Raw genomic sequence first — 11,971 nt, forward strand, 5'->3', positions numbered from 1 at the left:
CCAGCCAGCAAGCAGCAGGCGCACCTCGCAAACGGAGGGCGCCCTTACTCCCAGCAAATGGGCGATAGAAAACCGATCGGTGCCTCTGCCATTCCCAATATGCGCTGGCTGATGTCGGGGCAGCATGAGTACAAGCAATTGTTTTTTTGGGGCTTTTTTTTTTTTTGGGCGGGGGGGTTGCCGATGCCCGTGATGCCGCCCCAGACAACCACCCGTGTCGCCTGTATCAAAAACCGCTACTGTGTGAATGACTGAATGTAGTGTAAAACGCTTTGGGGTCCATAGGGACTAAGTAAAGCGCAGCTACAGACCATTTACCACATTTAATCATTATTCTCAAATTCTTCAAATAACAACAAGTCTGCAACTGAAGGAATAAAAACTAAAACTGTCAGGAGTCATTTTGGACATTTGGTCTAAAATAGTCTGGAAGCGTCACAGTTTCACTGATTAACAAAATTAACTCGCTGATTTCAAATCTGAAAATTTCTTTTTTTTCTTTGCTTGACTAAAAGCAAGTCCTGCTTTTAGTCAAGATGTTCCAAATATTGAACAACTAGAATGACTGGAAAAAAACAGTTATGAATTTCAGCACTTAAGAAATAAGTCTGATGTCTAGAAAAGTGAAACCAAAATATAAGAAAATGTGTTAATTTGTTTTTGTTGAAATCCATTAACTGATACTTGGTAAGTTCAAAATGAAATAGAAGCAAACTGAATAAGCAGCATTTTTTGGAAGCATTGTGTAGGTTTTCCAGAACTTTCTTGGAAATCACACAGCAGAAAATTATGTTGAGCTTGTGGATAACATGCTGAAATCATTATCAGCTAAAGAGGATGAGAATGTCAAAGAAGACGCACTTTTTACATTCTCATAACTGACAGAGTAAAATTCATTCTACTCTAGTTTTTGACATGACAGGTCTGAGAGCGCTTCACTCAGACTGCAGGCTTACTTGTTGATCCTAGAGGATTCCTAGATTAGGCTTCAAACTTTCCTTTTTGCTAAAGCATATAGTTAGGGCTGGACCAGGTGACCCTGAATCCTCCCTTAGTTATGCTGCAATAGACGTAGGCTGCCGGGGGATTCCCATGATGCAATGAGTATTTCTTCTTCTGTCATCTTTTTCTCTCACTATGCATTTAATTATCAGTTCTTATTAACCTATTATTATTATTATTATTATTATTATTATTACTACTACTACTATCATTATTATTATTATCATCATCATTACTACAACTACAAAATATCATTAATCTCTGGTTCTCTTCCACAAATGTCTTTTGTCCCATCCGGTCGAGGCAGCTTGCCTCACAAACTTTGTTTAAATTTCCCTAAAACAAATTAAAAAAAGAAAAAGGTCATGTGACTGTTAATGTTAGTTCATATAGTTTCTCCAATAACTAATAAAAAAAGTAACGTTTTTAAAAGACACTTAAAACTGTAACATTAAAGTGGTATACAATGAAAGACAAATGTTATATACAAAGCTTTCTTTTAATTAACGTTTTTTTTTTTTACTTACTCCAATAAACAAAAATTTCCAAATACACTGGAGAAAAAAAAGGATGTAAATACTACTACATGACTTACTGTTACTGAGTTACAGAGAGCTATAGATACTGGTGGGTGCTGAATAAATAAAATATTTGTTGTTAACATTAGGATGGACGATCAACAGATTGTGCACTTCTTGATCTTCATGACATGTAGGTTATAAAAATCATCTATTTCTTTTTGTTGTTGTTCCTTCAGTTTTTTTATTTCTGCCTTTTTATCATCCTTTTCTCCTTTTAGTTCTTTATCTTTTTTCTCCAAATCATCTCTGAGTGTGGTTTCTTTGCGTTTTGACAGTTCTTCTAAGACCCTGTACTGTTCGCTGTGTTCTTTCTCTTTCTGCTGCATTTCTGTTTCTTTCTGTTGTACCTCTGTTTTATGCTGTTGCATTAAATCCTTCAGTTCTGTCGCATGTTTTAACATCAGAGCTTGAAGGTCTTTGGTGTATTTTTCTTTGAACTCATTGAACTCTTCAGCTTGTTTTCTTGCCTCCTCCTCATAACTCTTTTTCATGTCTTCCATTTTTTGCTTATAGTTATCCTCCAGTTCTTTTCGTTCCTTCTCTTCTTGTGCACTTCTCTTTCGGTCTTCTTCCTTTCGTTGATGGTCATATTTTCTTTTTTCCTCTTCATACTCTTCCTGGAGCTTTTTTAGTTTTTCTCGCTCCTCCTGACGTCTCTTGTCGTCTTCTTGGTGTCGCTTTTCCCACCATTTGTTTTTTTCCTTCTCCCAGGCCTCTCTTTTTTCTTCCATCTCTTTTCTACTCTGTTCCAGTTTTCTGTCAATTGTTTCCTTTTCCTCTGATTCTGACTTGATCTTTTTCTCCAGAGCTTCTCGTTCTTTTTCCCACTCCTGTTGTTGACGTTCTTCCTGCATTTTTCTTTTCTTTTCTTCATCATTTCTAATTTCTTGTTCTCTCTTCCTCTGCTCTCGCTCCTTTCTTATGTTTTCCTCCTTTTCATTAAGCTGTCTGACCCTGAGTTCTCTCTCTTGTTCAATTTCTGCTCTCTGTTCTTCCATTCTTTTTTTCATAGACTGAATTTTCTCCTCATACGTATTTTCAAGCTCCTCCTTCTGTTTCTTCATCTCTTCTTCCTTTTCTTTCAGGATTCTCTTCATTTCTTTCTGTATTGCAGCTTCAGCCTCTTGCAGCATCTCATTGGTGAAGTAGCTGTCTCTGTTGTCCTTCACCATGGCGTCAATCTTTGTCATCAGGTCACTGACTTGTTTTTGATTTTGTTTATCATAGTTATTAAACACATGGTATCTTCCTCCACAGTCAGAAATAAGTTTTCTAAAGGAAGCATTAGATCCCTTTTCAATGTACTCTTCAATGGACGTTTCATCATTTTGCAGTGCATCTCCTCTTGTAAAAAGAACAATGGTGAACATTTCTGAATTCTTGCCAAAGACTTCCTTGATGAGCCTTAAAGTCTCTTTCTCCTCTTCTGTGAGTCGACCAATCTGTAACACCAACAGGAAGACATGTGGACCTGGAGCCAGAAGACTGATGCATTTTACCAACTCCTCTTGAACGTTCTCATTTGACAGAGTTGTGTCAAACAGTCCAGGAGTGTCGACCACAGCAACAGGACGACCGTCCACCTCACCATGTGCTTTTTGACAACACTGTGTGACTGATGTGTGACTTGATGCAGCTTTAAATTCTTTTTTTCCTAGTATTGTGTTTCCTGAAGAGCTCTTTCCACTGCCAGTCTTCCCAATCAGCACGATCCTGAGAGACTGTATATTCTGCTCCTCAGGATCACCTGTAAAAGAAGCATGTAGAGAATAAAATAATGCCAAAATTTACTTGTTAATAATAACACACTGTGAGAGAACACTATACAGGTGAGACTCCAAAAATTAGAATATTGTGCAAAAGTTCATTTATTTCAACTTAAATGGTGAAACAAATATATGATATTGACTCATTATGTGCAAAACGAGATATTTCAAGCCTTTATTTGCTATAATTTTGTTGATCGTGGCTTTCAGCTTATGGAAAAGCCCAAATTCAAAATCTCAGAAAATTAGAATATTACATGAAATCAATCAAACAAGGATTTTAAATAGAGACATGTCAGACCTCTAAAAAGTATAATCATGCATATGTGCTCAGTACTTGGTTTGGGCCTCTTTTGCATGAATTACTGCCTCAATGCGGCGTGGCATGGATCAGCCTGTGGCACTGCTGAGGTGTTGTGGAAGATCAGGATACTTCAGTAGCAACCTTCAGCTCTTCTGCATGGTTCTGTCTCATGAGAGGACTCTTACAGAGGACTTTGGACCACTGAGCAACAGATCAGTTCTTTTTTTCCTTCAGGCCAGGTAAGAAGCTTCTCACTTTGTTTGTTGGTCAGGGGTTGCTTGATAAGAGGAATACGACAATTTGACGCCCATGTCCACCTGTGTGTGGTGGCTCGTGATGCACTAACTCCAGCCTCAGTCCACTCCTTGTGAAGGTCCCCACACTTTTGAATGGCCTTTTCCCGATAATCCTCTCCAGGCTGCAGTCATCCCTGCTACTTGTGCATCTTTTTCTTCCACATAACTTTCTATTAATGTGCTTTGATACAGCACTTTGGGAACATCCAAGCTCTTTTGCAATTAACTTCCGAGGCGTTCCCCCTATGGAACGCCAGGACTGCCATAATGAATTAATTAAATACACCATTAAATAATTAATTAAATGTGTCAATAATTAATTAAAATTGGAATTAATTAATTAATTAAATAGTTATGGCACATGTAATTAATTAATTATTGACACATTTAATTAATTATTTAATGATATATTTATTTATTTCATTTTGGCAGTCCTGGCGCCTGGCTCTCATCATGAAATAATTTTATCTGTCAGCCTCACCCATCAAACTCAGGGGGCGGGGTTAACGCTGATCGAGTCAAAACCATTGCTTTGGCCTGGTGGCCATTGTTTCTAGCACACAACAACCGGCATGTGGAAGCTAACAGAACTGAGCTTTGAAAAACCCTGTTTGTGTGTCACCAAATACCGTTTTAATATTTTTTTAGCCAAGAATGTAGTGGTTTAATCTTCATGTGTCTGGTCGGTTTGTCAAGATACAGCCTCTTTGCAAAAGTGCTTCGATGATTTCGGAGATGTCTGCCCAGTCTCACGGCAAAGCGTGGGATAGACCCGCTCGCCTCGCAAGCAATCCCACCGACAAAGCGCAGGCCCCGGTACACAGCTGTAGTAACCCCCGCTGACTTCTTTTACTGAGGTTATATTTATCGGTGTTTTATTTCCTGATGTTCTTATGTGTCCTACGTGTTTCAGTCGCCAATTCTGAATTATAACTAACATTAAAAACATGTTTAAGGAGGAGAGAGAGCAAATAAATCTGTTTAACATCTGATCTTTGGGTTTTTGTTCAGTAATCAGCGTGACCTGTGTATAAACACATAAAAGAGATAACGTTGGTGTTTCTGTCATGTAGTAACTGCTGGCTTTAACTGTACAAAGGTTGTTCGACACTATGAAACACATACAGACTTCATGATGTTCGGCTAATATTTTTATTGTGAATATTAATCATGAGGGTAAACGGCCCTGTACACCACGCAGCGAGGTCAGCATATCCACGATATCCACGATATCCTCAGCTCCATGAGTTAACACAAAGTTTCCCAGCTGACTATCTAACTTCCAACTATTCCAGAGACGTGAAAATATACAGCATAAAGAAAAGTGTAAGAGACTCAGCAGCAGATTAGAATAACAGTTATACATTTAATAAATCACCAAATGAATCCAAGAAACGAGCAAACCTGTTCCGACAATTTGAGTTTGTATTCCCTCAGCTGCAGACTCGCTGCTGTTTAAATGTTTGAAAAGGAAGATTAGATATAAAAAACGTCAAACATAGACTCAGTCTGCCTTCACATTTGATATGAGGCCAGCACGTATAGTGGCTGTGTCCTGTTTTAAGATCATACGTGTAAAATTGTTGTCTGACCTCCGTCAATCCAGCCGCTCAGAGTCCGTGGTTACCATGGTTACTGCATAAGCAGCTATAATGTTAACAGCTGGCACTGAGGAAACCTACCGGCAGCATGGGTGTTTATGTTTTTCACTGCAAAAGAACTGTCTGAATGGTTAACTGAAGTTAACTTGGATAAATTATAGTTAAGGAGTATCACAGATAACGCCCACGTGAGCTGTGTGACTGTTCACCACTACACTGAAATCAGCAGGCTATTACTGAAATACACGTGCTATATCATAAACTATGATATAAATAGGGAGGTCCTATTAACATGTTTAGTTTTACAGGACACCTTCCTGCCTTTAGTCTCATTCATGAGCAGTATTAGTTTTCTTCTAACATCCAGAAGTCTGCACGATGTGTTTCATAGTTTGTAACAAACCTTTGACAGGTAAACATAACATGACCGAAAAAGCAAAAAAAAAAAAATAATAAAAAAAGAGAGAGAGAGAGTTGACATAAGAAGAGAAAATGCTCTCAATTATGGAGACAGGCAAATGGTTCATTTATGTTTGATGTGTGTTTATTCCTCCCTAAATATCGTCGGTGAAGTTTGCCATGCATGTCAGATTTTCCTGCGCATTTTTATACCTCTGCCAACAGAGAGAGAAAAAAAATCACATTCTAACAGACAGCTGGTGCTTAGAATACAGTTGAATAGCTATTAAAAAACAGATGATATAATATTTCTGTCCAGGTTGCAGACTTCATGATGAACATGCTGTTGCAAACCCTGCTCCTCTCGCTGGAAATGCGCCTTCTCTTTCCTCTTTGTATAAAAACATTTTAAAAGTCAGTTTAATCTCAAAATTCACTGTTAAATCCAAAACACACCAGATAAAGAAAAACGAATAGTTCAGTCTAACACATGTGCCAGTGAACCATTAAACGTCTGTGAAACTATGCAGTTATGAAACGTAACTTTAACCTCAGCCAAACCGATTTGCTCAGTTGTAAATAAAACAGCGAAGTAAACGTGACCCGACAGACAGAACCTGAGTGAATGAAGTCCAGCGTTTAACCACTGAGAGCTAAAACTCAGCTGAGGTTTGAAAGCTGTGTGCTGGTGATTGGACATCAGCCGCTGATGAAGCTGGCTCACCTATAAAGTGCTCTGTAAGGGAACAAGCTCCAGCAGCTCTGCGATCGGGGAAAACACTATATTTACTTATCTTGTGCAGAAAAATGCGCTGACATTGCGTTATATCGAGCACCGGCTGCCCAGTTAAACTGTGACTATCACCAGGTAACTAGGCGTGTTTCTTGAATTAGCAGCAGGTGTTAAACAGCTGACAGATGAGGAGGAGGATGCATGCAGGTAAACTGAGGGTCTGTTGAGCTGATCGCTGGTTTCGTGAGAAAAATGTCAGCTCGTTCTTTATGTTACAGAAGCACAGAGACACAAGACCAGGCGGAAAGAGACGATCGTTCGGTGAAAATGAGAATCTGCGAATGCAACATGTGGAACACGGAGAGTGGAATATGTAAACAAACCGGTTAACGTAACCCCCTCGGTGCGCTCTGCATGCTAATTGTTAGCAGAGCTAGTGAAATCTCTGAAAACATCTGAGCACTTTTGCAAACATGTTCTATGTTGACAACCTGACCAGACGTACGTCGCGACATTCGCGGCCTAAACACTGTTAAAAGTGTAGCTGGTGACAGAAAAACGGCCTGTGATTTGATCTGCATTCTGGGATAACTGGCTGCCCCAAGTCTACACAAGCAATCGATTATCTAGGATCGACCTGTTTTGACTTACTTTGCACGGCAACCAATCAAATGTTAGAGAAGCTGCATGGGCAGCGTTAACCCCGCCCCCTGAGTTTGATGGGTGAGGCTGACAGATAAAATTATTTCATGATGAGAGCCAGGCGCCAGGACTGCCAAAATGAAATAAATAAATATATCATTAAATAATTAATTAAATGTGTCAATAATTAATTAAAATGTGAAATACATAAATAATTAATTAAATGTGTCAATAATTAATTAATTAAATGTGTCAATAATTAATTAAATGTGTCAATAATTAATTAATTACAGGTGTCATAACTATTTATTTAATTAATTAATTCCAATTTTAATTAATTATTGCCACATTTAATTAATTATTTAATGGTGTATTTAATTAATTCATTATGGCAGTCCTGGCGCTCCATATCCCTCATGGAGGGTGTCTCTGATGGTTTTCTGCACAACTGTCAGGTCTGCAGTCTTCCCCATGATCGTGATTCCTACTGAACCAGACTGAGAGACCATTTAAAGGCTCAGGAACCCTTTGCAGGTGTTTTGGATCAATTTGCTGATTATAGTGTGACACTTTAAACCTAAAATATTGTACCTTTAACAATATTCTAATTTTCTGAGCTTTTGAATAAGCTGTAATAATCAAAATTATAAGACAAAGGCTTTAAATATCTTGCGTTGCAAGTAATGAGTCAATATCATATATTTGTTTTACCTTTTAAGTTAAATTACTGAAATAAATGAACTTTTCCACGATATTCAAATTTTTTGAGTTTCACCTGTATAGTAGTCAAACTTAAATGAAATCACAGATGTGCTTACCAGTTACTGTGAGCTTTGTCTCCATCACATGAAGCTGTTCCTGTAGAGTAGTTAATTTTTTCTGCTGACATGATATCTCATCCATTTTGCCATATATCAATGTGTCTTTTGTGTAGCAGCAGTTTCTTTCCTTGTCTGTTCTATTTTTTTCCACAGTATCTAACAGCTGTGGGATCTGCTGTTTGTCCTTCATGTTGAGAACAACTGATCTTCCTCCAAATCTCTCACAGAGCTCCTGGATGTTCCTGCTTAGCTTTATGAAGTTAACAAAAGCTGGATCTGTAGGATCTGAGTCCACGGTGAACAGAATCATGGTGAAGTCATTGACTCGAGAGCTGAATGTGTTCTGGATGGTCTCTAACTCTCCCTTGTCTTCATCAGTGAGGGGAGCCACAGGTAGGACCAGGATGAAGGCATGGACACCCTCAGGATCACAGAGGGAGATACACCTGAGTGATTCCTCCATCACTGCCTCCTGAGGTTTTCCATACAAGGCAGGCAGCTCCACCAGGGAAACCCAACGTCCACACACCTCTCCCTGATGTTTAACACACTCTGATGAGTTGGAGGCTGAATGAAGCTCAGTCTGACCTAAAATGGCCTTGGCTGCTGACGTCTTCCCTGCTCCTCTCCTCCCACACAGAACCAGGTTTAAAGATGGTTTGATCAGGTGATCATATTGGTTTGTCATTTCCTGAATCTTCTGCATTAATGATCCATAGTTTTCTTCAGACATGTTGTAGTGCCTTTCTCCACATTCTCTGAGGACTTCATTCACAGAGGAACTCATTTCATTCTCATGTGTGATGACGACCATCAAGTGTTTAAAGGCATTGTGACCAAACAGACTCAGGATGAACTTCAGAGTTTTTCTGTTCTCCTCAGTGAAATCAGAAGGTTTGACTAACAGCAGCAGAACATTTGGTCCAAGATGACAGAGACTCACACAGCTCTTCACTTCTCTTCTCATGTCCTCCTCAGACAGACTGAACAAGTCTGGAGTTTTGACTACTGTTACTAGTTTTCCTCTCCACTCTCCACGGGAGGCCACGCAGTGAATGAGTTTCTGGCAGTGAAATCCTTGGTACCCAATGATGAAGTTACCGAGTTTTGTCTTCTTATCTTCACTTTTGCCCAGCAGCACAATCCTGAATGCAGACACTGATACAACAGAGAGAAATGCAATGTTACAAGCACATGGTTAAATCAGGTGTGACGTATTTGTACACACACACACACACACACACACACACACACACACACACACACACACACACACACACACACACACACTACAGAAAATATTGTCTACCCTTTCAATTTGTTCAGTTTTGGTACATTGCAGCCTGATGATTCAGTCGCTATAATAATGAGAAACTGATGACAAACAAAGCGAATTTTAGTCTTATCTGTTTGTGGCTTCTTATTTGGTCATTGCAGTATGTATAACCTTCTGTTCCTATTGCTAACCACACTGATTTTTTGTATAGTTTAACCTGTGCAGCTTGTGTAATTATTGTGTAATCTAAAATCAGGCAGAGAAGAAGCCTGTCTAATCTCTAAAGGCAGATCGTTCCACAGTTTTGCGTAGCTATTAGCTTAGCTCTTCATCTTTGTCGGCTGCCTCTCTGGCACTTTTCTGGTCATTGTGTCACATGTTTTGCTCCTCTTCAGCCTCCTTAAATAATAACTATACTTTTAATAAATGCAGCCTGTTAGCAGCTTATGAGAGAGAGAGGTAAGTAAATATGAGTGTCAGTTTTATGCGCTGTGTCTGCTCAAAGCTGAATCCTACTTGGTTCAATCAGCTGACTTTTGACAGTTTGGAGGGCAGGGTCCAAAAGAATAGAAGACCTAATGAAATTGGTCAGTTATATGGACAACTCAGATTCCTGCCTTAAACAGAGTTACAGATTAAAGTAGCCCTCATGTTGCTGCCACAGCGTATTTGTTTACAATTTGGAAATTAAAGTTTGCCAAATTATTTATCAGGAGTTATTGTTTGCTGTGTAACTGTGGAAATATTGACAACTGTCACTGGATTACTTTACTGCTGAAAAAAATCTTTAAAACTGGAGGATTCAAAAAAAGGTTCTGAAGGTCATGTACTACTGCCCAATTAATCTGTTATACAATACCACATACCCATTTTAATTTTAGAAATAATGAGCAACACGCACCATTCTTGGGAAAAAAAATACTGTATTTTTTGGACTATAAGGCGCACCGGATTAAGCATTAAGCGAAACAAAAGAGTCAGATAAGCCAAACTTTACTCAAATCCTTCTTGCTTCCACTTCTGTACCATTGATTCATTAATGCTGAATCCTCTGCAGCTGCTCTATTCCCATGTTGTTGCAGTATATTAATGTCTAACCTTGTATTGTGGATGGATTATCTCAGTTGTTTTCCTGACTGAAGTTTGGTCTGTTTACAGCATCCTGCCATGCGATTGCATTTGTCTCTAACCATCAGGAACATTCACGTTAACTTTTATAAGTGGAAAAGTGTTAGTGTTCATCCTCCAGCTTCACTGTTTATATTATGCTAACATAGCTGTGTAGCTAGCGATCACGTAGCACAACATTATATACCAGCTAGCCAAACTTCAGTAACCCTACAAACGTCACTGCTGTTTAGTTTCTGTCTTCATTCATGTTGGAAGTGATAGCAGAGCTGTATGTTTGAGTTCTTTCAGAAATCTCTCAGTCAGAACATGCTATATCATGTTTAGGTGGAAACTAGCGAGCTAACTTCCTGCTACCTTCCTGCTAACTTCTAACTTCGTTGAATTTACTAAATCCTGTTTTCATGGATGCCTGGATGTTAAACTTCATAGTTACACCTGGTAAAGCAGCAAAGCTGATCATTTTATTGAAGATGAAAGAATTTAGACAGTTTAACTCTCGGTGATGCTGCAGTGTTTGTTTGACTGAGTAAATTTAATTTTACAAATAATGAACAAATATAAAGCATGCTTATGTTGCTGCCAGTAAGTGTGCATCACTCAGTAAAACACAGCTGTACATATCTGGCTGCAGAGCTCCGGTCACTGTGGGTTCAGGCTCCACTGTTATAGTTCATTCAGATAATATTACAGGTTCTCTGAGCAGACCGTCTGTGTAGTGGACAGGACAGGTGGATATGGCTGTCTTTGGTAAGTAGCTCATCTGTCTGATCTAGTGTCTGATAAACAGTTCAGATTGTTGTCATCATTTTGTGTAAATCTATTTATAGCTGCTGCGTGCTTACAGAAATGACAGCTTGTTTTCTTTTAAAATAAAAATTGTACCTGTTGATTCCGGGTCTTTCTGTAGCAAGGGGTCGCTGGCTCCTGGACAACTCCTCATATAATTCTTTTCCCTCTGTCTGAAATCTTGTGCGGATGTTGATGATGATTTTCTTTCCACTTGCAGATTATGGCCCAAATAGTGCTGGCTGGAACCTTCAGAAGTTTAGAAAATCTTCTTTAAACAGTGCCATCAGTATGTTTTGCAAGAATAAAGTTTTGAAGGTCTTGACAGAGCTCATTGGTTTTACCCATTATGAGGTGTTTCTTGTGTGACACCTTGGTGATGACACACCTTTTTACAGGTCATCATTTGGTCAGATAATATTAATTTGCACAAGTGGCCGGAGGGTTTCTAATTACTGATAGATTTCAGCTGTTGTCTTGACTTCCACTGCCCTCTTGCACCTCCCTGTCTTGCACCTTTCCTTCGTGTCATTTCATAATATTACATAAACATTAATTTATAGACATCTATGTTTTGATTTCTCTGCGTGTGTGAATTGGCAACACGTTCTCATCCCAACATGTAACATATCA

At 38.9% G+C, this 11,971-nt stretch overlaps 1 protein-coding gene across 1 annotated transcript; it reads right to left on the minus strand.

The window, feature by feature from the left end:
• Nucleotides 1-1,678: 1,678 nt before the first annotated feature.
• On the minus strand, nt 1,679-9,178 carry LOC308403904 (GTPase IMAP family member 8-like; the record flags this gene model as incomplete). Its single annotated transcript, XM_080893700.1, has 2 exons — nt 8,143-9,178; nt 1,679-3,330 (listed from the first exon to the last, which is right to left on the minus strand). The coding sequence occupies exons 1-2, from the start codon at nt 9,110-9,112 to the stop codon at nt 1,679-1,681; spliced, it is 2,622 nt and encodes an 873-aa protein (XP_080749826.1). The 5' UTR covers nt 9,113-9,178.
• Between the last annotated feature and the right edge of the window lie 2,793 nt (nt 9,179-11,971).

This window comes from Rhamphochromis sp. 'chilingali' (assembly GCF_963969265.1).
Source record: "Rhamphochromis sp. 'chilingali' genome assembly, chromosome: 10".
NCBI classification, from domain to species: Eukaryota; Metazoa; Chordata; class Actinopteri; order Cichliformes; family Cichlidae; genus Rhamphochromis; species Rhamphochromis sp. 'chilingali'.